The following is a 25543-nucleotide window of genomic DNA, read 5'->3' as shown; positions in this document are numbered from 1 at the left end:
GGCCCTGGCCCTGCTCTCCTAACTCTGGCCCCTTCCCTCCTTTCCACGTGGCCCTGTTTCAAACTCCAATCACGAGCTGACAATTTCCCATCTGTCCAAGCTCCGTGTGTGACTCACGACAGTCCTGATGGAAAATCACCTCTGTTTCTCAGACTCTTTCGGTACCTAAACCCTTCCCTGTTTTCCCCGCGGACCCTTCCCCCGGAGCTGTTCCCAGGGAACGAGGGTCTGCATGTTGGGAGAGATTCCCTACTTCTGGGAAAGGGATGGCAGGAAGGCCAGAACTCGGGGAGCTCGCCCACTGGGAGAAGACAGAGAAGCATCTCAGAGGACCAGGGACATACATACACACGCAAGCGGCCGTCAACCCATTTAGGGAGGACGTAACATTGCCTCCCTTTCTCCCAGAAAGTCGTGTGTTTACCCTTGTCTCACACTGTGTTGTCTTTAGCCACCTCTCCCTTGGCTAAACACACCGGCCTGGAAGGGGGTGGGGGCAGACACCCAGTGCTCCCCCCGCCCGGAGCCTCAGCGGCTCCGTGGCCCACACCCCATACCGGGATTCATGGTGATGAAGATCCCACAGGACCACACCAGGTTTATTTCAAAGCCTTCAAAGTAGAAGCGGAGGAGGCTGGCGGCCAGGGCCGACAGGATGGACAGGATCTGCTGGGCCACCACCGACAGCACCTCCACGTTGATTCGGTTAAACTCATCAAAGCAGCCCCAGGCGCCGGTCTGTGGGCGGGGGGGTGGGGGGGGGGTGGGGGCAGAGTCGCTGGGAGCGAGAGACGTACCCCCCCTCCGCACACGGGGAGACGCTAGAAACTAGCACGCCCTGCCCGGAACGCTCTGATAGGTGGGGCGGCCTCCAAAACGTGTGTGCTATTGGGGTGAGCTGGGGGCAGCGTAGCCCTGTTGTGGTTTCTGGCCACATTCCAGAATATTCCAGCAGACGGGGACAGTGTCGGGGAGAGCCACAAAAGGTGTGGGTTGCAAAGGGACTGGGGCAGGGGATCTTGTGAGCACCGAGTGCCTAGCCACGCCCCAGTTGGCGTACATCACCTTACTTAACACAGGATCTTTCCATTTTTCAAATTAGCAAGACTCAGCCCCGAGGGAAGCTGAGGGAGGTGCAGGGACATCCCCGACTGGAAGAGCCACCCGAGGCGAGAGGCGATACGGTGTCGTCAGCCACAAAGTAGTGAACCAGACCGGCTTTCAGTTCGCTCTCTGGGGCTAAACGAGAACCCCGGGGCCTCTGGGGCAGGGCGGCAGGGCACTGACCTGGGCCAGGCCCGAGTACATCCTCCCCATGGACTTATAGTCCAGGCCCTCGGAGCAGTTGACCACGATGACGTATGTGCCGAGGGCCTTGCCCAGATCCTTGACAGTCTCGGTCTTCCCCGTGCCCGCCGGACCTTTGGGGGAGCCCCCCCGATGCAGGTGCAGGGCCGTGGTCAGCGTCATGTAACACCTGAGGATGGAGGACAGGGCCTATCTGACTCCCGGGAGCCCGCCCTCAGCAGGTGCTGCCCCCGCCCCAGCCCCCTGGTGGCCGCCGCGCACAGCCGACCTGTCTGTCAGGGGGGTGATGACAAGCCGGCCGGAGTTCCCCAAGTACTCGTAGCCATACTGGAATTGCGTGTTGGTCTGGCGGATCACACAGTCGTCGAGATCCTGGGGAAACGGGGCAGAGGAAGAGAGAGGTGGGCTTGCAGCCGGACAGAGACAACGACCGAGGAGGTGGGGAGGCGGCGGTTAGGAGATGAGGGGTTCGGTTCAGAGTTTGGAGGGAAGGGTTTACGGCCCAGGTGGAAAACAGGGGTGGGGGCTTCACGCCACACGAACGCCCCGACCCACGGCAACGGCCGGCCGCAGCCTCTCAGGATCCCGGTCAAGCGAGGGCCCCAGTGAGCACCGACTGTAGCGATGGTCAGTCCTGATTCGGGAGGCAACAGAGTTGAGCCGGCTGAGGGAACTGAGGCGGGACGGAGCGTTGGGGTGCCGGCGCGGCGGGGACCGTGGACTGAGCGGAAGCACCGGGCCCCCCGCACCTTCTCCCAGTAGAAGCGCAGCTGGCTGAGCCAGTCGAAGGAGCTGATGTCCGTGAGGCCGCTCTTATAAAGCTTCTCCAGCACATCCCGGGCATGAATTTCTATCGTCACCAGGGCCACGATCTTAAGCCGCGTGATTTTGGTCAAGTTCCCCCGGATGGCCTCTGAATACTTATTCAGCACTGACACCTGTCGGGGGGTTAGGGGGCAGAGTGGGGGGGGGGGGCAACTCAACCAAACCCCCACACGCCTCATCCCAGCCTTACACGACTTTCAGCTCCCGAGACGCCTGATCCCCAGCGTCCGCCGGACCTTCTTGGCTGGACTTCCGCCACCAAGCACCCTCGTTCTGACCTTGACCTCTGACTCCGGCGTTAACCCCTCCAACCCCCAGCAGGCCCACCCCATACTTGTAGGCCCCCCACCTGCTTCTTCTTCATGACCTTGAGGATCTTCTTGTCTCCCCGCTCCTTGGCCGTCAGCAAGCACTTGGTGACATCAGCCGTCCACTGGATCTGACTGGCAGTGATCACCATCTGGGGTGCACAGAGGCGGTGTCCACACCTCTGCCCCCCGCCCCCGGCCCCTTCCAGGACCCGGCGCTACTCCTGTCTCAATATCTGCCCCGAGGGACGGGCACGCGTCCAAGGGCAGGAGCTAAGGGGCCGGCACGCAGGGAAGCCAGGCCCGAGCCCACAAGGGGGTGGGGGGAACAAGACACAAGGTTCTGCCTTTTTCTATCTGCTGCTCCCGTGCGGCTCCGTCTTTCTCGTCCCCCCACCTGCCCTGGCCCCCCCAGCTCACCTGGCCAGCCCACTCCTTCACCCACTTGTCCCTCTTGTTGAGAAACTTCTTGAGGGCCACACGGCAGTTCCGGAGAAGGTCCCGCAGGGTCACCCTCATGGTCCGCTCCACGTCGCCAAGCCAGGACTGGGGGAGGCGAGAGGGCAGAGTGGCTGGGCCTCGGGGCTGGGGACAAGCGTCCCCAGAGGGCAGGGGCTCAGGAAACAGGACTCTGGAACTCTGGGCCCGGGGGGACAAGCAGGATCAGGCAGCCGCTGGCCGGGCCCCTGAGGGAAGCAGAGGCGAGGGGGGCGGCCTGTGTGATTTTCAGGTTCAGGGCAGAGGTTAGAGTTTTCAGGAGGCGGAGAATGACTGATGTCCCTTCCCAGGGACGTTCCCTCCTCACGGAGCCAAGCGAACTCTCCGAGGGGAAAAGGAATCGGCCTGACGCTTCGACCCTCACCACAACTCACCTCCACGGGCCCTTCTAAGAGTACCGAGTGCAGGAAGTCCACATACTCGCCGTCACCCGAGAACATCCCCACAGCCTCCCATCTGCTGCTGGGGCCCCCAACCTGCGAAAACAGGAAGCGCTAACAGCCTGGCCTGCCCACTCCTGACATCCCCCTGGAAGGTACGTGGGCCCTGTGGGGGTGGTCTCTGCTCCTCTCCCCACCCCCCAAAATTACCAGTTCTGACAAGTACTGGGTCATCCCAGATGATCCAGAATCATGACTATCCCCCTCCTGTGTGGAGGGCACGGTCCCCTCCAAGGCCTTGACTACGGTGACATCGGCATCTGTCCCCTGCCCTCCACCCCATCCCGGCCAGCTCCCCCGACCTTCTGCATTCTCAGCAATTTGATGTTGTCAAAGCATTTTTTGAGGTGTGGCTGCACGGCCTCCGGGTTGCGGGACTGGCCCAGAATCTCCAGGAGGTCATCGTTGGACAGGAAGTAGAAGCGGGGGAAAATATGGCGCTTGGTCTCCAGATACATATCCAGAGACTTCTGAATGTCTTCCAGAATCGTGTTCATTTTGATCAGCGTGTCCAGGAGGCCTGGGGGAAGAGCAGTGAGTGACATTTGCTGGCCCTTCACCATCGCCCAGAGTAGAGTTGGGGCGTCCCCCCATATGCACTTTGCCAGCGCTCGAATGTTGGGGGACATATTGCCATAAGGGTTTCCGGAAGCCGAGAAGTGTCTCCGAATCACTCTATCACACTTATCCCATGCTCTTCGTTAATTCGTTACCAGTGTTTATCACACACTATGATGCGTTCGTACGCCAAGCATTAGTTACGCGGTGTATGTGATTCTGTGAACATCACGACATCCCATCTCCCTACGGTCTTAGAACAACGGTCCGGTTCCTGCAAGGAATTCGGGGCTCTGAGGTCACCCCAAAAGCTTCTGAAAATTAAGAGACTGTTCTGCATGCACACAGTCCAGCAGGTTAAATCGTGAGAGGTAAAGGAAGATCAGACGCACGCAGTGACAGAGGTCTGCGACCACCGGGATGCCAGTGTCCCTAGAGGCGTAGGGACAGGGGCGCTAGACCGAAGGACAGACGGCGGCCATTCAAACGGCTGCTCTTCCACTAATTAGCCTGTCGGTTCACCTCACTGAGCTTTTACCTCTTTGTCCATAAAACAATCACAACACCCACCTCAAAGGACAATTCAAGGCACTAAACAAAATGGATTCAAGGGGGCACCCGGGTGGCTCGGTGGGTTGAGAGTCAGACTCTTGATTTCGGCTCGGGTCATTATCTTACGGTTCATGAGTCCGAGCCCCATGTCGGGCTCTGCGCGGACAGCGTGGAGCCTATTGGGATTCTCAATCTCTCTCTCTCTCCCCGCCCCCCCCCAAATAAATAAACTTTAAAAAAAAGGATTCACGTTGGCAGGTTCTCAGCAATCCTAGCTTCCTCCTAACCTTAGGTCTCCTTGTTTGCCCAATTTCTAGCTTTCTGAAGAAAGTATGAGTGCCCTGGAATCTGAACCCTGAGGGGATCCTCACACCTCCAAGAAGAGAGTCTGTGGGCTGCTGGGCGTCCAAGTGGCCCACAGAGACCACAGGAGACTCCGTGGCCATGGCCGAGAGGAGTGTGGTTTTCGTCTTCAGCCCAGGGATACTTGTTTCTATGGCTTTGTTTACAAATTGTTCCAAAATGTAATTTTGCCAATGACCTCGAATACTATCTCTAACAAATGCATGTTGTTGTTCAACTTTGCACAGCCTAATACTTGTGTTTTACCAGAATAATTAAAACTATGGTTTTTTCAATACATACACTCAAGGTTCTTGGGAAAATGAAAAATTGTTGGGGCACCTGAGTGGCTCAGTGAGTTAAGCATCCAACTTTGGCTCACGATTTCAGAGCTCGTGGGTTCGAGCCCCACGTCGGGCTCTGTGCTGATGGCTCAGAGCCTGGAGCCTGCTTCGGACTCTGTCTCCCTCTCTCTCTCTGCCCCTGCCCCACTCATGCTCTGTCTCTCTGAATCCCAAAAATGAATAAACACTTTTTAAAAATTTTGTGAAATTGGCCCCAAGCAAAATAAAGAAGTTCTCCACAGCCCCTGACACAACTCTTCCCAGGATACCCGTTCTCGGTGCCCATCGCCAAACCTCACTCGCTGATTCTTTACCCCAGCCTACCACAATCAACCAGGCCCTTCTGTGTGTGTGTCTCTCCCCCACGCCCTCACCCCATCCCCACGCTTACCAAAGGATCTACAATCAAGACCAGTTAACCTGATAAACCAATTAAAGTCAAGGTAACGATGACAACAGCTAATAGTCACCAAGGGCTTACCCTGCGCCCCTGATGTGGTAAGCGCTCGATTTGCGTTACCTCATTTACCTGTATCGTCCCGTTGAGTGAACCAGCTCAGCGAAGGTTCCTGAGGCACAGTGCTAGCAACTGAGCACACGCCAGACCCCGTACTGAGTATTACATACGCCTCCACAAGCCTCGCAGGAAGGCTAAGAGCTGCCGCGAGCCCCCGCCCCTGCTGCAGGGAGGAGACCGTGGTGTGGAGGAAGCCCCCCAAAACCACACTGGCTGGAAGGCAGGAGGCCGATTTTGAACTCAACTCTGACTCTGTATCCCGCTCTCTATAAGCATATAGTACACTCCACCCAAATATGAGATGAGTTCGTCTGTTTTGCTGAACTGTTATTCTAAAGCTTGGAAGAGGCAATGATCACGGGACGGAGGCCAGGTACGACTGTCAGTCCTCTGACCGCTGAAGCATGTGGCCCCGGCTTCCACGCACAGCGGGCCCCCGCACGGGCTCGGTCGAGACCAGAGGCCGTGGAGCTCGACAGACCTGGGTGGTGGGTGGCCCGGAGAGCATTGCTGTCCTTGTTCATGCGGTCCATGATGGATTTCCAGGTGCTGTTGATCTGGTCAAACAGGGCTGATTCACTGGGCAGCTGCTTACGGATGTCCTCTCCGAGGAAGATATTCTGAGGGGCCAAGGACTGCGGTGAAAGGCTGTGTCTCCCACACTCCCTGCTCCCAGACCAGGAGTGACAGTGGGAGGAAGAGAAGGAGCCAAAGGGCAAGACGCCCTAAGTTGTGGAAGGCAAGTTGGGGTTGGGAGGCCAGATACTTGGTCCAAGAAGAAAAACCAAAAGACAGCAAAGGCTTTTCAAGGAGGGAACTGAAGGCAAAAGGCAATCACCGAGAGTCAGATGCTCAGGGCCGAGACGGAAGAATGACTTTAGAATAAATAAATAAACCTTTAAAAAAAGATATGGCACCTGGGTGTCTAAGTCGGGTAAGTGTCCAACTCTTTTTTTAAAAAAATTTTTTAATAGTTTTGTCTTTATTTTTGAAACAGAGAGACAGAGCACAAGCAGGGGAGGGGCAGAGAGAGAGAGAGAGAGACACAGAATCGGAAGCAGGCTCCAGGCTCTGAGCCGTCAGCACAGAGCCCGACGCGGGGCTCACACTCACCAACTGCGAGATCACGACCTGAGCTGACGTCGGACACTTAACCGACTGAGCCACCCAGGCGCCCTGTGTCAAGCTCTTGATTTCGGCTCAAGTCATGATCTCGTGGGTTTGTGGGATCGAGCTGACAGTACAGAGTCTTCTTGGAATTCTTTCTCTCTCTCTCTCTCTCTCTCTCTCTCTCTCTCTCTCTCCCTCTCTCTCTCCCTCTCTCTCTCTCTCTCTGTCTCTGTCTCTGCCCCTCTCCTGCTTATGTGTGCTGTTTCTCTCTCTCTCTCGAAATAAATTAAGAAAAAAAAAAAGGAATGACTTCAGAGTGAGGAAATGAGGCTGGTAACAGGGCAAATGCGTCAGACCTGCAGAGAGAGAGAGAGAGAGAGAGGAGGAAAGGGTTTGCGGGGGCCGCTCGGGCAGTGAGTCCTGACCTCCAGGTACATCCACTGCCGCTGCACCATGAGCACCATCTCGACGGCCTCCAAAATGAGGGAGAGGCAGCGCTCCCAGTGGTCCACTTCCCTCTCAAAGGCTTTGACGAAACGGGAAGCCTTCATGCTGGACAGGGCCACCTGGTTGTCCTCCAGTGCCTGGAACACCTCCTCCGTGCCTCTGTGGGTCGGAGGGGGCAGCGGGGAGGCATCCAAATCGTAGTCCGCTCCCACCTGCCAGCCCTCGGGCCCGGTCTGCAGCCCAGGCCACACACACGGCCCTGCCCTCACCCGGTGCGCCGAGGCCCTGTCTACCTGAGCCGGTGATGACCCTTGTCCTTGTAGGGCGCTATGTCTAGCTGAATCCCATCCCAGGTCTTGGCGATGTTCTCTAAGGCCTGCGGAAAGAAATTGGCGGACAGAGCGATCTGGTAGTTAGTCCCCAAAGGGAACAGGAACGCGGAGGGGCCATCAGATCGTGGAAAGCTTGGCACGGCGGGGGGTGTCCCAGGAGCGGGGGGGGGGGGGGGGGGTTGGTATGGAAGCGGGCTCTGTCATACCGACTCTATAGCCAGCTCTTTGGTCGCTGAGGCGGAGATCTCCCCAATTTTCTCCACGTGCTGGTCCATCCCGAGCTCCACAATCTGCTCCAGGGTGAAGCTCTCAGATTCCTGATCGAACTCCCTCTGGACCTCTTCCCTGACCTGGTCCCAGTGCCTGCAGCCGGGGACAGGAGGTCAGACCACGAGGCCGGCCGCGAGGGCCTACTGAAAAGCGTCAGCATCAGCCCACAGGCTTCCTTGCTCCCACTGGGACAGTACGATTCTGTACACGAATTGATTCGCGATTCAACAGATATTTACTAAACGGGCCCTAAACGCAATCTTAGGCACGGTGGGGAAATACAGAGACGGAGCTGGTGACTCTCTGGAGAGACAGTTGAGACTGACAATGGCGGGTTTGCCGTCGACAACAGGCAGGGCTAGGCGTTTTGCGTGAAACAGCTCATTTAATGCTCTCGACCCATATACACGCGGACTTTTAGCTCTTCCATCTGTACATGAGGAAACTGAGGCCAGGGGGCGTTAAGCAAGTGAAGCGGTCAAGTTGTGCTTAACCACAGAATACTGGACAGTGAAGCATGGCCCAGAAACACTACAATGGACACAATGCAAAAGAAATACGATTACTTCCTTCTAGAGGAGTAGATGATTGTGAAAATGCCTCTTATAAAACAGTTTATTCCAGGGGCGCCTGGGTGGCGCAGTCGGTTAAGCGTCCGACTTCAGCCAGGTCACGATCTCGCGGCCCGTGAGTTCGAGCCCCGCGTCATGCTCTGGGCTGATGGCTCAGAGCCTGGAGCCTGTTTCCGATTCTGTGTCTCCCTCTCTTTCTGCCCCTCCCCCGTTCATGCTCTGTCTCTCTCTGTCCCAAAAATAAATAAACGTTGAAAAAAAAAAACAAAACCGTTTATTCCATCCTCAACGGCTGCAAAGCCTTCTTCTATCATGCAATGGGTTCTGGATGCATGCAAAGAGTAAAAACTCGCAAAATAAAATTATAAAGTATTAGAATAAAGTATGGAGAAAATGCACGTGTCACTCTAGGCAGGGGAGGTGTGTTGTTTTTTTTTTTTTAAGTTTATTTATTTATTTTGACAGAGGCACAGAGAGTACGAGTTGGAGAGGGGCAGAGAGAGAGGGAGAATCTCAAGCAGGCTTCATGCTGTCAGCACAGAGCCCAACACGGGGCTCAAACTCACAAACTGTGAGATCATGACCTGAGCCGAAATCAAGAGTCTGACACTTAACCAACTGAGCCACCCAAGCACCCCAAAGGGAGGTCTTCTTAAACAAGGTCCAAAACCAAAAACTATGAAGGAAGAAAGTGATACCTTTGACTACATCAGAATAAAACCTTTTGGGGGCGCCTGGGTGGCTCAGTCGGTTAAGCGTCAGACTGTAGATTGCGGCTCAGGTCGTGATCTAGAAGTTTGTGAGTTCCAGCCTCCCTGACAGCGTGGAGCCTGCTGGGGATTCTCTCTGGCCCTACCCCGCTCGCGTGCACACTTGCACATGCCCGCCCACTCTCCCTCTCTCAAAATAAATAAATAAACTTAAAAAAAAAAAAAAAAAGAATGGGGCACCTGGGTGGCTCAGTCAGTTAAGCGTCCGACTTCAGCTCAGGTCACGATCTTGCGGTTCGTGGGTTTGAGGGTCACATCAGGCTCTGTGCTGACAGCTCAGAGCCTGGAGCCTGCTTCAGAGTCTGTCTCCCTCTCTCTCTCTGCCCCTCCCCTGCTTGTGCTCTGTCTCTCTCTCTCTCTCTCTCTCTCTCTCTCAAAAATAAATAAACGTTTTTTAAAAATTAAAAAAAAAGAATACAACCGTTTGCATGACAGAAGGTGTCAAGCAAGGTGTCTGTCACTGAGCTGTGACAGAACATGAAATGAGGGCAGACACAGCGGGAAGGAAAGAGAAGGAGCTGGAAGGCCAGAGGAGCAGGGACAGCGATAGCGGAAAGACAGAGGACGCGGCAGGCTCTCGCGAAGGCTTCAAGAAGGGTGCTTGTGTGCGGGGGCGGGGAGAGCCACGCACACGGGGAGGGGACACTGAGAGGACCAGGTGACGGCACAGGCCAGGAGCGGCCTCACCTCTCTCTAAGGGCCGGGTTTCGCAGGTCCGAGATGAGAGGCATGGTCCTCTTGAACTGCTCTATTTTCCAGCGAGTGGTTTCGATCACTTCCCAGTTGCGGTCCTGGGCAAAACAACGGAAGACGTCAGAAGCCCTGACCGCCTTCCCCGCACGGGCCCGTCCCCCGGCCCTCACTCCATCCCCCACGCGCCTTGTACTCTTTGGCTAGTCTGGTGAGGCGGCGGAACAGCCCGTGGGCCGTGGTCTCCATGGCCTCTGTCTTCAGGGTCAGGAACCGGCCCATCTTCCACTGGTTCCAGTTCTCCTCCCAGTCCCGCGTGATCTCCCAGACTTGCTGCAGGGCGTCTAGTTCCTTCACGGCCAAGGGCAGAAGATGCGTCAGGTGGCAGGACTCCCCCCCTCTTCCTCCCTGACAGACACGCGGGTCCTCTGCCCCCCTCGTTCACTCCGCGCCATAGGGCTGCCTCATCGGGTCACGTCCCTTTCTCCGCCGCCTTGCCTTAGGGGCTCGCCAAGTGACAAGCCCGGGAAAAGATCCTCAATGTCCAGGCCCGGCAGGACGGCTGGCCCCAAGAAAGGGCGTGGGGTGACGATGTGTCCGCGAGGCCGCGGAGAAACGGAAGCCTCGTATTACGTTGCCGGTGGGCACTGGTCCGGCCCTTAGGCCGCAAGCTCCTTCCCCTGCCCCATCCTTTGGTCACCACAAGGGCCCGGCCCGGCACACCACCTTCTCCAGGTTCTGCAGGTCCTTGGAGACTGGCTGTTCGATCTTGAAGATGCCCAGGTTGGAGCGGAGACTCTGTTCTTCGTCCCGCATGGCATTCAGCATGGCCCGCATTTGGGCAATCTGCTCTAGGGCGGACTGGTGTCCCACATTACTGGTGAAGGGGCCTGTGGGAGACCAGGGTGAGGCTCAGATCCCCTGCTCGAGGCCGTCGTCCCCTGGAAGGCCCGTCATGGCTCTCCTACCTCTCTGTGGGCACATCTCCCTCTCCTCACACGAGGAGGGGAAGGAAAACAAGAGGGAAAGCAAGACGGTCAATCTTAGCAAAAACTCTCAGACGTGGCTTGAGAAGCAGAAACGGGCAGGCCGCGGGAAGGCGTGAGAAAACCAGAAATTCGGGTGCGCTCCAACCAACAGTCGGCGATGGCAGGCGCGGCCCCCACGGCAGGTGCGGCACCAAAGGCAGGTGCCAGGGCTCCTTCCCCTCCGCAGCACCGTCCTCCCTCGGCTCATCCTTGTTCCTGCCTCCCTGGGGACCTGGGCTTAGAAAGGCTGGGTCACAACAGAGGTGAGGGGAGAAGGGTCGAGAAAGGGGTACCTTTGGATTCAAAGTCTTCCAGAAGATTGTGGGCTTTCTTCTTGAAATCATCAGCCGAGTGGATGAGGCCCGTTTTGAACTTCTCCTTGTGTCTCTTTAGCATCTGCTCACTGTCGAGCAGCGTTTGTTGGAAGATGACCCACTCCCCGTTGAGGCTGTCCAGCATCTCCAGGACCTGGGGACGTCGACGAGGGGACCATGGCCCACGAGCAGGGGGTCTTGCCCTTCTCACCAATGCTTTCAAGGCCTCCGTTCTGATCCTCCGGACCAGAGTCTGTGGCCAAGTTCCACTTGCCACGAGGCCCAAAGAAACGAAGCCACGAGCTGCCGGGCCTCAGAGAAATCCAGAAGCTGACCCAGAGTATCACGGAGCTGGCTTTGGCTCTCAGGGGCCCTGGAACCTCGCACCTGCTGCCCGGCTGGCTCTTCGGCGGTCCCCCGGGACCACACGGGGCCCAGCCCCTGGGGGCCCACGTCCTGCACGCCCACCGCTGGTGCGGGCCCGCCCCGGCTGGACCGCACACAGGAACTCACGCTGTCCTGGACGGGCACCTCGTACTTCTCGAGGATGGCAAACTGCTCGTGGATGGGGGGGATCTGGGCCTCCATGCCGGGCAGGTCGTGCTGCAGGGTCTCCAGGAGTTGCAGACTGACCCCCAGTTCCTCCAGCGTCTGGGGAGGGTGGCTGATTCTGGAGGCAGGCGGGGAGAGAGCCTGCGAGTGGAAGGGGCCGAGCCCGCCCTCCCCCCACCCCTGCCGCCCCGGGGCCTGGGCGCCTACTTCTCCGTGTTCTCCCTCAGGTAGGTGTGAAGCTCCAGGAGGCGCCGGGCCGCCATCTCCTTGAGCAGGGCCGTGAACTTGCCCTGCCACTCGTTGCAGTGTTGCACCAGCGAGAACTTGAGGTGTGAGCAGTCCAGCAGCACAAACTGGATGCTGAGGACCGTCTCCTCCTTCTGCACGTTGTTAGCCACCTCGGCGTAGCTGCGAGGACCCACGTTCCCGCTCGTTCGGGCCGGGCCAGCGGCGGACGAGCCCACGGCCCCGCGGCCAGTTCCGGTTCCGGTCTCTTACCCCCCACCCCCCACCCCCAGACCCGTGTGGCAGCTCTGAGGCATCCCCCTGCTCCCACGCCAGTGCAGCCCAGCCTTACGGCTGGGATCACGTCATTTTCCCAACCGCTGCCCCGGGGGCCGCCAGTCAGACTCCTCAGTCTGGCATTCGAGGCTTTAAAGTCGCACGAATCGGAGTTGAGCGCCCACCGCTGCTCCCGGGCTCGGTGACCTCAGGCAGGTTATTTACACTGTTCCTGAGCCCCGATTTCCCGCCGATCACACGGCGATGTGAACAGAACCCCTACTGCTCTTGGGAGGGTGACACTGTCTGCTCGGTATAAAGCCCCCTGCACACCTCCGCTCCCGTCCCTGTGTCCGAGACGGCTCGCTCCCTGCTGAACGCGCTCACGTGTTCCCGTCTTTATGCCTTTTGGGCGCTGTTGTCTCCGCCCGGAATGCCCTCCCCGCCGCCCACGTCTGCCTGTGGAAACCCTGCCCACTCGGGCGAGCCCAGCCTCCCGTCACCCCCTGCGCGAAGCCTCTCCTGACGTCCGGCTGGACTCCCTCTCCTTCCACCCCACCGCCCCGGCGCCCCGTATGCCTGAGCCACGGCCCTCACCCCCTGAAGCCTGGGTAACGAGCACCTCCGCACGGGGCTTCGGGGCCCGCGAGGCGCTTTCTCGTATTCTCGATGACCTCGCAACCTTGGCAGGTAGGAAAGGGTCACACCTGCTTCCCAGGACCCTGGGGGCCCAGGGGGCACGGGCCGCCTGCCGGTTGGCGGTCTTCGCCCGGAGCGGAGGGCACGCGCTTGGGCGGCACTCCCCAGCCCAGCCCCGTGCCCGGGGCTCCGCGCCTCCCGGACACCTCGGCTCCTCACCGGGCGATGTCGGCATCAAAGGAAGACACGGGGGGGTTGAGGCGCTGGTAGCGGCGGATGAAAGAGTCCTTGTTGATCTCCCAGATCTCCCGGTACAAGTCCCAGGTCTTGAGGTAGGTCTGCAGCAGGCTCGCGTTGCTGGCCATGCCGCCGCTTATCTGGGCCTGGATCTTCCTGATGTCCTCGTCTCGCTCTTCAAGAGCCAGCAAGGCGCGCCGCACTCACCTCCGCCCCGGTCCCGGAGCCCCCGGGCGTTAGTCCCCCAACTTCCGCGGGCCGTGGCCCGCCCTCCGCCCTCGCCACCTTCCCCAGTGTGACCCCCACCCGGGGTTTCCCGGCCCCACGTGTCCCGTGTCCGGAAGCGGCCCTGGCCTCTCCTGCCGGCCCCGCCCAACCCTGCCCTCGGAGCCCCCGACGCCCCTGCGCCCGGCGCCCTCCCCACCGCCCACTCACCCACGATGACGTGGATGGGGTCGCGCTGAAACTTGCGGCTGATGAGAATTTCAGGGAGGTGGCGGAAGACCGAGATGGTGGAGAAGAGGTGGCTGCCAATGTCGTTGACCACGCCCGCCAGGGTCTGCAGAGAGGGTGAGAATTCCACCTGCGGGGCCAGGGGGGAGAGCACAGCGGAGGCGGCCTCAGCACAGGCCGTGGAGGAGACCAGCCCCAGGACTGGCAAGGTGGAAAAACACCTCAGCACGGGCCCCCGAGGCGCTCAGGATAAAGTCGAGGCCGAGGGCCAAGTTTCAGGATTGAGGGAAACGGAAAATAAAGTTTGGAGTTGTGGAGCGGTAGGGGTAGCGGCCCCCACCTGCGCCACACCTCCCTGTAGGTCGTTCTGGAGGATGACCAGCACTCGGAAGAGCGGGTTCGGCATGGCCTTTCCATCCCCGTTGATGGCCTTGGACAGTTCCAACAGCGACCACTTCACATTGAGGCGCAGGGCATCCTCCATCATGCGGTCCAAGCGTATCGTGTACCGTATCCATTGCTGCTGGATCTGGCGGGGAGCGTGGGGTGGGGGCGGGGGGGACAGGGAAACCTTCAGGACACACAGGGCAGGTCCCGGGAGAGAGAACCGGCCAGCGGGGAAGGAAACGAGCCCGTAGGCTGCGGAGTCCCAAAGGAAGAAGGTTGGAAAGGTGGAAGGTTGGGCGGAACCAAGACTGGAACGGGACATCTGAGAAGCACCCACTAAGGGTAGGAGGCAGAAACCGCGAGACAGGTCCAGTGGCCCTGGGGCGGGGGGGGGGGGGGGGGGGGGGGGGCTCGCTGAGCCGCAAAGCCCTGGCCAGAGGACCCCCACCTCAGGGCCGTCGTTCTTAAAGACTTCGTAGGAGTTGGTCATGATGGCCACCACGTCCTGGTACAGGCCCATCAGTTTCTGCTGCACGGCCACCCGGTGCTCCCTCTGGTCCTCCTCGAACTCCAGGTCCCTGTACACCCGTTTGCCGCTGATGCGCACCAGCAGCGTCTCAGATATTTCTTGGGCTCGCCAGCCGATGGTCAGAGTGGAGGCCTTGAAGTCATTCACGATGGTCTGCACCTGTGGGCAGGCCACACCCGTGGGGGAGAGACCCACGGCTTCAGCGTGGGGAGAGACCCTCCCCGCTTAGCCCGAGCCCCCCCACCTGTCCTCTGGCTAGAGTGGCTGATGTGAAAGACAAAAACAAGAACAAAGGACAGGTCCTTCCCTAAGCACGCTTTGCCTCTAAGCACACACACCTCTCTCTGTCTCTCCGCCACCACCCGAGACTCGGGCCCTGATGATTCACGCAGCGGCCTCTGGGTCAGCCTCGCAGACCCTCCGAGTCTCAGGACCATGACCCACCTTGCTGGCGTGGATACGGCACTCCGTGATGAAGAAGGCGCTGGCCCCCTTCAAGGCCCAATGCAGTTTCTTGAGTCCAGGGCGGATCTTCTTATCCAGAAATCGGATACGTTCTTTGAAGAGGGCCTGCTCATCTGGGGACAGCACGGCGATGATCCTGTGTGCGAGGGAAGGCTGGCAGCCGGCCGGACACACGCTGCAGACCCCTCCCCCACACCGGGACACTCGGTGGAGAAATCTGAAAGTTCGCGAGCTGGGCTGTGTTTTCCAATAAAACTCTTGGCGATAATGGAAACCCTTCTAGTTTGTGCTGTCCAGCAGGGTCACCACTAACGACATGTGGCGGTGGGGCACTTGACATGTGGCCTGTGCGAGTGAATAGCTCATTTAAAATTCTTACTCAATTCCAACTAATTAATTAAAATAGAAAGAGGGGCGCCTGGGTGGCTCGGTCGGTTAAGCGTCCAACATCAGCTCAGGTCATGATCTCACGGTTTGCGGGCTCGAGCCCCGCGTCGGGCTCTGTGCCGACGGCTCGGAGCCTGGAGCCTGCTTCCGATTCTGTGTCTGCCCCTCCCCTGCTTGCACTCTGTCTTTTTCTCTCTCCCAAAAATAAATAAACATTAAAAAAATTTTTTTGTTTAAAAAAAATAGAGCCACGTGCGACCGGTGGCCACTATACTGGACGGCGCGGTTCTAGACAGACACTTGAACTGTGGTTCCACCCACTTGGGCTTTAACCGGGCCCAGGAAGGTCCCCGGCCCAGGACAAAGCCTCACTCCAGAGACAAGTACCAAGGGTATCAAGAAAAGGGGTGCCAGCGTGGCCTTGGTTCAACACATCTGATATGACACTGGGCTCATAATCCTAATGCCCCCAGTTTCATTCCTGGAAAAGTGACCTAGGCCCGCGATATGCGTGGTCCAAGTGCCCTGTGGGGTTGCAGGGGACCCGGTTGTTTTTGCCCTCTGCTCTGAAGCTAGAAGATAAAAGCAAGGGCCAGGAGCAATCACGGGGCCATACCAGAGAATAGGAGAACGCTTTTTGTTTGTTGTTTGTTTTTTTGAGCCAGTAAAAGGTAAAGGACAGATAGTGTAGGAGCTAGATGACATCATGGGGCAGATAAGACACAGAGGGGGCACAGAGTGCATGCGGGAGGCCGCCTTACCGATTGTAGTCTCGAGCCACCAGGAGCAGGTTTTCCCGAAGAATGCGCAGGTCCTCTGCTCGCTCAGCGACATTCACCACGTAATGGGGGGTCTCAAAGAGCAGCCTTTCCCAGTAGTCGATCTCCACAAAGAGAATCAGCAGGGATCTGGGGGCAAGGGTCGGGGGAAGTAAAGCAAAGCAGCTCCAGTGCCTGACCTAGACTGGGGACCCCAGGCCCAGCTGAAAGAGAGGGTAACATACTGACAGAAGGGGACATTAAGGGCCCATATGCACAACGAATGTTAAGACCCCCCCTGCTTTCTTTTCCCCACCCAGCAACCGGCTCTCAGGCCACTGGATCAGCACCCTCCAGAACCAAGTTTGAAAGACTATTTTCTTTCTTTTTTTTCCTGTTTTTTTTTTTTTTAATGTTTATGTATTTATTTTGAGAGAGAGAGAGAGAGAACATGTACTCGCACATGTGCGGGGGAGGGGCAGAGAGAGAACCGAGCAGGCTCCACGCTGTCGATGCAGAGCCTGATGCGGGGCTCAAACACACAAAACAGTGAGATCATGACCTGAGCCAAAGTCAGACACTCAACCGACTGAGCCACTCAGACTGTTTTCTGTGACCTCTGGCCAGCCTGAGAGGGCAAGTCCCAAGGACAGTGATCTCAGGAGTCCCCTGAAAACAGCCCACCAGATAAACCTGAGGCTCACTGTTGATTAGCCCCACTACCTGCTCACCTGCTCAGCCGAGCATCCAATCTGCTTTCCAGCTCCCTGTCCTTAAATATGGACAACCAAGGATCACAAAACATTAGTCTCTGTCCTTCCTGGCACAAGAGGCAGGGACCAAAACAGACAAACAGAGGAAGGAAAAAACAAAAGGCAACGAGAAGGAAACAAGAGGGGACAGAGGCCACAGAAAGAAGACTGTCCACACCAAGTAAGAAAACTAAACGCAACTGTCACTAACACCCTGAGAGAGATAAAAGACACAAAAGAATATCCGTGAAACAAAACCAAGATGCTTTAGAAGGGAACACCTAAATGGTTCTTGGAAGTTAAAGGTGATAGCCGAAAACAAGCCCATTAACAATAAAATTGACAGAAATTTCTTGGAAAGCAAAGAAAAAGACACAGAGATGGAAGACAGAGAGGACTTTGCAAGGGGGAAAAAAAAGCATAGAAAACTCACCATTAGGAAGTTTTATATTACATGCTGGAATGATAATACTTGGGGAATATTGGCCTGAGTATTAAAATTGACTTCAGGGGCACCTGGGGGGCTCAGCTTGTTAAGTGTCCAACTCTTGGTTTTGGCTCAGGTCATGATCTCACAGTTTTGTGAGTTCGAGCCCCACAAAAGGCTCTGCACTAACAGAGCGGAGCCAGGTTAGGATTTTCTCCCCTCTCTCTCTCTCTGCCCCTCCCCAACTTGTGCTCTATCTCTCTCAAAATAAACAAGTAAACTTTTTAAAACTTTGATTTCAATTGTTTCTTGTTCCTTTGTTAAACGCAATGCCAGAGAAATCTAAAAAGCAATTTTTTTTTTAACGTTTATTTGTTACTGAGAGACAGAGAGAGACAGAGCATGAGCATGGGAGGGGCAGAGAGAGGAGGAGACACAGAGTCCGAAGCAGACTCCAGGCTCCGAACTGTCAGCACAGAGCCCGATGCGGGGCTTCATCCCACAAACCGTGAAATCATGACCTGAGCTGAAGTTGGACGCTCAACTGACTAAGCCACCCAGGCACCCCAAATGCCAGAGAAATTTTAACTGCATTTGTGGCCCTCCTACCCAGTGAGCTTCAACCCCTTCCCTTCCAGCCAGCCATCATTCCTAGGTCCTGTGTCCTCCACCTCAGGGATCAGCCACTCAGACTTGGCTCTGCCGGGGCCCAGCTGCCCCCCCCCCCCCAAGCCCTGTCCAGGGACTAGCCCTCAAGCCCTCCCAAAGGACCTGCTCTTTGACCTCACAGACACCTTCAGACCACTGACTCTGGGCTCTCTTCCCAGCTATGTGTCCCCTCCCATCACTGCCTCCTCCACCACAGACCCTGCCATCTGTCACTTCCACCGCCCTCCTGCCATCCTCACCGGCTTGGCTGGCTCATCAGTGTAAGCCACCTGGCGGAACCCCCACCCTGGCTAAATCTGTTGTCATCCCCGCTGCGCACCCGGACGGCGGCCGAGCGAGGCGGGACCACACAGATGGGCGCACCGAGGGCCCTCTACCCTGCATCCTGGAGGTCTCCCCGGTCTGCCCTCCCTCCTGCTGTCACACCAGAGCCTCCCCACTCTCTCAGATCTACCCCCCTGCCCCCGTCTCTGTGGAAAGCCTCACCTCCTTCAGCACAGAGATCCAGGAGCCATGAGGCGAGCACTTGGTGTCCCTCCTGCTACGAAACCTACGAGCCTGAGTACTCGCATCACACACAGGGTTCCTCCCGTTTCTGACAGAAGAAGCCCTCCTCCCACCCAAGGCTGACCCTCCTCCTGGGCTCCGCGTCCTAACCCGGGGTCCTCCTGCTTCCTCGACCTGCCAGCTCTGTCCATCAACAGTCAGGGAAGGCCAAGTTCCTACAATCTTGGAAAAACTGAAACAAAACCAACACATGCACACCCACCCTCCTCTCCCCACCTGGTCCGGACTCCACCTCCTCCCGCGGGTACCGCGCCCTGCACCCCATTACCGCCCCTTTACCACACACCTTCCACACAGAACTGTCCTCGCAAACTCCTCGGTCCCCTCACCTCCACACCTGCCCGCATCGAGTCTCCCCCAGACATCTTGTCACCAAACCCTGCCGGCCTCCTCAGGCCTGGCCCTACCTCCTCTCTCTGCAGGCCTGAACCTCATGCTGGACTCCTCCCTGCCTTGCCGTCCTTGGACACGCTCATGTCTTGCTCCTGGGCCACAGCTGTCCTTGTGGCTGCCCCGCCTGTCTGTAGAAGTGTCCTTCTCTTTCTAGTGTCCCCTGGAAATACCACTCAGCTAGGCACTGGACACTCCACACTGTCTTCAGGAGCGAAGGCTCCTGGAAGTCCTGCACATCCAGCGCTCTCCCTGGGATGATCCTGTCCATGCCCAAGGCTTCAGCTGCCTTCTAGAAGCTGCTGGCCCCCAAATCTATAGAGCTAACGTGAGCTCTAGGCTCGTACGCCCAACGGCCTCCTCAATATCTCCCCACCTTGCCCCAAGTGCCTTGCACACGTCCAGAAACAAGCTCATCATGCGCTCTGCACTTGGGGTCGGGAGGGGGAGCCCCTGTCTCGGGGAACAGCGCCGTCCTGCTGCCTGAACCAGAGCCTCACTTTCCAGCATCCAACCAACCACCAACTTGGTCGGGTTTTACGGTCAAAGCAAAGTTCGGAACTTCCGCTGTCCCCAAGGCACATGTCCCCCCAAGCGCGACGCTCCGTGGCAGCTGACATCGGCCTAAAGTTGCGTTCAACAGCGCAAGGTCATCTAAAAGGTCAAAGCTCCAGGCACGGGCCGCCAGGTGGGAAGGAGGGGCCCAGCCCAGCCTGAGTGCAGGGTCTGACTCTTCAAGAGAGGCCAGAAAGCCAGTTTTTATATCAAATCGCCTGCATTTTAAGCACTGACGACTAATTCAACTGAGAAATAATTACAGATGGGAGGCTTCTGAACTGCCGGCAACGTGCTCTCCGTGAGCTGGGCCATCGCTGCCAGGGCATTTATTTCGTGCCCGTTTGTTAAAGTGGTAGCATAAGTTTTAAGTACTTGTCTGTGTGCATGATACACCTCACAACAAGAAATGCTATTTGGAGGGGAAAACTATTTTAAACCATGAGATTATTTGTAAAAGTGGCTGGGTACAAAATTAGCTTATTAAAATCGCAGTCTTCCAATAGAAAAACTGTAACCAGTTGGACATTATCGTGGAGGAAAAGAGACCCAGGACAATTAAAGCAAGAAAAATAAAGTACAGGGCGCCCAGGTGACTCAGTCGGTTGAGCGTCCGACTTTGGCTCAGGTCATGGTCTCATCACTTGTGGGTTCCAGCTCCTGCGTAGGGTTCTGTGCTGACAGTTCAGAGCCTGGAGGCTGGTTCGGATTCTGTGTCTCCCTCTCTCTCTGCCCCTCCCCCACTCGCTCTGTGTGTGTGTGTGTCTCTCTCTCTCAAAAATAAACGTTAAGGGGCGCCTGGGTGGCGCAGTCGGTTAAGCGTCCGACTTCAGCCAGGTCACGATCTCGCGGTCCGGGAGTTCGAGCCCCGCATCAGGCTCTGGGCTGATGGCTCAGAGCCTGGAGCCTGTTTCCGATTCTGTGTCTCCCTCTCTCTCTGCCCCTCCCCCGTTCATGCTCTGTCTCTCTCTGTCCCAAAAAAAATAAATAAACGTTGAAAAAAAATTTTTTTTAAATAAACGTTAAAAAAATAAAATAAAATAAAATAAAATAATTAACGAATTAACAAGAAATATTTATATATAACATTTGTATGGAAACAAATTTTTATATATATTATGACGTTTCTTGTTAACTGGTTATTTGGGAAAAAAACGATTTATAGACATTTTATATGGATTCAAATACATTGAAAGAAAAAATGCTATTCTTGGGTAGAAAGACTCAAATCTTAAAGATGTTCATTCTTCTTAAATTAACCTATAAATTCAACCCAATCCTTGTTCCTATAAAAATAGGCACAGAACTATTTGTGGAATTACACAGATTGATTCTCAAGTTCTTACGGGAAATAAATACTAAAAATAACCCGGAAAATTCTGAAAAGGGAGAGCAATGAGGTCAGTAAGTAAGCAGTTTGGTTCCTTCCTATGGACAGACAGACAGACAGACAGACAGAGAGACCAGAACAGAATGGTGAATCCCAAAATAGACACACAATTCTATTCGGGAATTTGTTTTATGATGTAAATGAGATCAGGTCACCTGGCCAGCCACCTGGGGACTGAACAAAAAACAACCACCCAAGTTGCCCCTGAACTTGTCTCCCTCCATCAAAATAAATTTCAAATGGATCAAACATCTAAGTGTAAAGGATAAAATACCAGAAGGAAACACAGACTATTTTCAAAATAAAAAACCTTGAATAAAAATGACCTGATTTTTAAAATCCGCGTGGTTTCTTTTTCTTTCTTTCTTCCTGTCTCCTTCCTTCCTTCCTTCCTTTAAATTGCACTTTTTAATCACAGACAACAAAAAGCCCCACAATCTGAAGATGCTCTCACAAAACTCTACGTTCTGAATATTACTGAAATGTTACTTGGAAGAATATTGAGGTGAAAATTCCAGAATGTTTTGTGTCTGTTCTACAGGCAAGCACTGAAATGACAGTATAAGAAAATAATATCACATTTGAAGTTTTGCAAAGGATTATATTTTCACCTCTACGGGAGAGCAAACTTCTGGCGAGGGAAATTATTTTCAAGCGAAGGAGAGTGTCTCAAATGTGAATGAACAGTGGATTACCAGGCAGCTAAGGACAGCCTCCAAAGTAAAGGAGGTGAAAACAAAAGGAAAATTACTTTTAACCCGGCACTCCAAGTCCAGCCGAACGCCCGACAGGTAGAGGGCAGGAAACCACCGTGGTCACTCACATAAGAACTCAAAACATTTGCTTCCCATGCACCATTTCTCAGAAAGCTACTAAAGAGTGTGCTCCAGCAAAACAAGGGTACAAACCACGAGAGAGGAAGACAAGGAAATAGGAAATCCAACAAAAGAGGCCGGGGGCGGCGGGGGGGGGGGGGGGGGACAGAGGGGAAGCTCCAGGCTGACCCCTGCATAGCAGGCCTTCGAAACCAAAGAGTCGTCCTACAGCAGGAGGAAAGGGAGGTCCAGCAAGAGAAACTCCCAAGAAAAACATGCTGCCCACAACCCACCTTATAGTCAGGGAGGAAGGAAAAATATGGCTGGTCCCGGAGAAGTCACGGTAGTGGACGGTGTGCTAACAAAAATAGCAAGGTAATTATTAACTCCAAGAAGAGTGACACATCAGGCAAGCGAGGAAAGAACTGTAACAGAAAATTCCTCGGCTCGGTGGTCAACGATACGAACAGAGTCATGTTAAGATAAACACTAGATACTGACTTAGTCAAAAATTGTAGGAGAGGGGGCGCCTGGGGTGGGGGGTGGGCTCAGTCAGTCGAGCATTCGACTTCGGCTCAGATCATGATCTCGCGGTTTGTGGGCTCGAGCCCCGCGTCGGGCTCTGTGCTGGCGGCTCGGAGCCTGGAGCCTGCTTCGGACTCTGTGTCCCCCTCTCTCTCTGCCCCTCCCCTGCTCACGCTCTGTCTCTGTCTCTGTCTTTCTCTCTCTCTCCCAAAAATGAATAAACATTAAAAAAATTGTAGATGGGTTAGAGGTTAGGATAGAGGGCTACAAACATGTGGGAACATTTCGAGCTGCATAAGCATATCTTCCTCTGTTTTTCAAGCTGGAGGCCCTGAATTTGTCTCCCTAAACATCACAGCCAGCCCGCTTGAGCACGTACCACCCACCAGCGCATCAAAATGTTTCATTTCCTCATCTTGACAAGATTTTTTTCAAAAAATTTTAACCTGTATTTATTTTTGAGAGAGAGAAAGGGGGGTGGGCAGAGAGAGAGGGAAACACAGAATCTGAAACAGGCTCCAGGCTCCGAGCTGTCAGCACAGAGGCCGACTCGGGGCTCAAACCCACTCACCACGAGATCATAATCTGAACTGAAATCAAGAGTCAGACGCTTAACCAACTGAACCACCCAGGAGTCCCTGACAAAGAAAATTTCTTAAAAAAAAAAAAAAAACTAGTCTGGGAAATTATTTCTGTATAATATTTCATAATTCATCCTCAGAGCAGCGGTCAGGCAGTAGAGGCAGGAAAGTGAGGCCAGCCGAGGCTAGTGCTGACAGCCCAGAATGAACTGACCCCGGAGAGAAGGCCCCGCGTGGCTGGGAGGAAAGGAGGAAGTCAAAGCCCTACACCCGGAACACTGACAGACGTCCGTGGCCCCCGTCCCGCTCTGGGGACACCGAGCTGCACAGAGGCGTCTGCTGTGTATACTGTGATAACACAGCTCTCTTCAGCCAGGGGACAGGCGGCATCTGGGATATGTTTGAGTTAAGTGCAGTCTGCAAGGCTGGTCCGGCCATAAAACGTCGGCCAAAGCCAATTCGGACTCCGGAGTTCAAATATTTGGGATATAAGGCGGGGTAACAAAGCCCCCGGTGAAATAAAACAGGTGCCATTAGGGACTGGAAGGCTCCCAGAACTAAGGCAGAGGCAGGAAATTCTGCGCAACAGTCAGGCCATCTGAGAAGCATGCTTATTTCGAGATCTTATCTAGACCGTGAGCACAGCAGAGTGAGCCTGATACGCAGTCATCTGCACCTCCGTCCGGGGAGCACTAATGCTTCAGAAGAGCTGAAACCACCTTGGATTTCTCTGCTGGCTTGATGAGCCCAGACTCTTCAAAGTCCTTCTCTACCATCACGGGTTTGGTTTTTTGGGTTTTTTGTTGTTGTTGTTGTTCTTTTTGTTTTTGTTTTTGTTTTTGCCCCATACGTTATTTACTGAGGCAGTTTTATCTTAAAACCACAAAAATGTAAAGCAGCTTCTAACAGATCCCTCTGGAAAACAACTCCAGAGGAATCACTTTTCTCTGGAAGAAGCATCTGGCCATTATTTGGGTTTCGGTTAAACCTAGGCCATAAATATTTGGCCCGAAGCTGCCTTGTAAAGCTCTGCTATAAAGATTATGCAAATGGCAGTTTAGATGAGTATCGAACATGCTCCTTGACGGGAGGTGATCACAGCACAGAGGAAAGTTTTCTCCCCTACGGACAGGGTCGCGGACATCAGGCAAACACACGCTGTGGAGGGGTGGCAAACTATTCACAAACCTTACAGAAGCTGTACAACAACTTATAAGCCAAACTATGGGATGCTATAAACCATGGAAAACATACTTCTCCGCATACAGAATGAAAACCCCCCGTGCACCTTGTTAACCCTTAAAAAGCAGCAGGTTACAAAAATCCTGTTTACAGGGTGATCCTATTTTGTGTGCGATGTTTATTTTTAATTACATGGTAATCAGGATTACTTCTAGGGAGCAGGGGGCTGGGGGCTGGATTTTTCAGTTTCCTGTATATACCTCTACGTCAAGTTTTTTTTTTTTTATAGTGAGCTTGCACTATTTTTATAATTTTAAAATACCCACTAAAGATTTTAAAAATAAAACACACACACACACACACACACACACACACACACACAAACACACACAAATACATTAAGTAGGGGGTTAAAAAAAAAAAGAGTGGAAAAAGGTGAGTGGGTGGCCCAGTCTGTTGAGCGACTGACTTTGGCTCAGGTCACCATCTCTCAGTTCGTGGGTTCGAGCCCTGCGTTGGGCTCTGTGCTGACAGCTCAGAGCCCGGAGCCTGCTTCGGATTCTGTGTCTCTCTCTCTCTCTCTCTGCCCCTCCCCTGCTCACACTCTGTCTCTGTCTCTCAAAAAATAAATGAATCTTTAAAAAAAAAAAAGTGGAAAAAAACATACCGAACTGTTAAGAGGGGTTGTCTTTGGGGAAATGTTTTTCCTCTCTTCTACTTCCCTGCATTTTGCAAACTTTCTACAATTATTGATTTTATAATGGGAAAAAAAAATCATTTTGAAAACACTTTGGATATACAAAACAGCGTAGATAGCATGCTACTATTTACATTAAAAAAGCTATTTATGTCCATATAGACTCTTATCTCTGGAATGTTACACAAGAAACTGGTAACACTGACTCTTTAAAGAGAAACTGAGTCAAGCTGGGGGAGGGGGGCAGCCGTGGAGCGAGATTCTCCATTCTCTACCCTAGTGCAACTTGTCAATTTTGTAACGTGTACCTCACATCACCCCTTGTAAAAGGCTTGACTGTTTTAAAAATCAAAACTATTATTAAAAAAATAATAAAATTACGTATTCTACCACCTTGCTAAATTTGCTTCGAATACACTGTGTTCACTGAGTTTTACGGGCAATTCTCCTGAAAGGAAAACAACGTTTATTGCTTGTTCTTTGGGAGGGCTGCTACACAAGCCAGCTCTCCTCATGACAGTCTCGCAAGTGGATTTTTCGGGTAGATAAGGAACCGCAGGCCCAGAGGAGGTTGGCGTCCTGCCTGAGGTCACGCGGCAGACCGGTGGCCTCCCGCGGTGAGACCCTGCTGTGTCTGGCCCTGAGGATGGGGCGGAGGCAGAGCCACCAGCCCATGCTTACCTACGGCCTCTCTCACGCTCAAAACGTACATACGGATCGTTGGGACTTTATAAAATTCCGTCACGTGAAGGCAGGCCTTGAACTCCGGGGGAAAGGACAACCATCGGGCCGTGCGGGTTAAGTATTCGTGTCATTGCAAGGCCAGGTGCGTCTGGGCGCCTCTCGCAACACGGCGCCTT

At 54.7% G+C, this 25543-nt stretch overlaps 1 protein-coding gene across 6 annotated transcripts in view; it reads right to left on the bottom strand.

Moving 5' to 3' along the window:
* Positions 1–25543, bottom strand: part of DNAH2 (dynein axonemal heavy chain 2) — a 92530-nt gene that overhangs the window by 42574 nt on the left and 24413 nt on the right. For all 6 annotated transcript variants that reach the window (XR_007146729.1, XM_047832089.1, XM_047832091.1 and 3 more), the window contains exons 15-38: positions 16137–16283; positions 14968–15124; positions 14443–14682; positions 13948–14136; positions 13590–13737; positions 13137–13329; positions 11985–12185; positions 11739–11895; positions 11205–11379; positions 10610–10773; positions 10073–10234; positions 9881–9984; positions 7788–7944; positions 7543–7625; positions 7228–7408; positions 6174–6312; positions 3682–3899; positions 3314–3415; positions 2862–2987; positions 2483–2593; positions 2058–2246; positions 1577–1680; positions 1288–1477; positions 558–738 (exon numbers count right to left, since the gene is read on the bottom strand). Coding sequence is in view for 5 of the 6 variants with exons in the window: in XM_047832089.1 (XP_047688045.1) it covers positions 558–738; positions 1288–1477; positions 1577–1680; positions 2058–2246; positions 2483–2593; positions 2862–2987; positions 3314–3415; positions 3682–3899; positions 6174–6312; positions 7228–7408; positions 7543–7625; positions 7788–7944; positions 9881–9984; positions 10073–10234; positions 10610–10773; positions 11205–11379; positions 11739–11895; positions 11985–12185; positions 13137–13329; positions 13590–13737; positions 13948–14136; positions 14443–14682; positions 14968–15124; positions 16137–16283 (3818 nt within the window). In the remaining variant the exon portion in view is untranslated. The remainder of the gene's footprint in view (positions 1–557; positions 739–1287; positions 1478–1576; positions 1681–2057; positions 2247–2482; positions 2594–2861; positions 2988–3313; positions 3416–3681; positions 3900–6173; positions 6313–7227; positions 7409–7542; positions 7626–7787; positions 7945–9880; positions 9985–10072; positions 10235–10609; positions 10774–11204; positions 11380–11738; positions 11896–11984; positions 12186–13136; positions 13330–13589; positions 13738–13947; positions 14137–14442; positions 14683–14967; positions 15125–16136; positions 16284–25543) is intronic.

Source organism: Prionailurus viverrinus, chromosome E1 (assembly GCF_022837055.1).
Source record: "Prionailurus viverrinus isolate Anna chromosome E1, UM_Priviv_1.0, whole genome shotgun sequence".
In the NCBI taxonomy this organism is placed as follows: domain Eukaryota; kingdom Metazoa; phylum Chordata; class Mammalia; order Carnivora; family Felidae; genus Prionailurus; species Prionailurus viverrinus.
The sequence above is the reverse complement of the archived record's forward strand: the minus strand, read 5'-3'. Positions and strand labels throughout refer to the sequence as shown.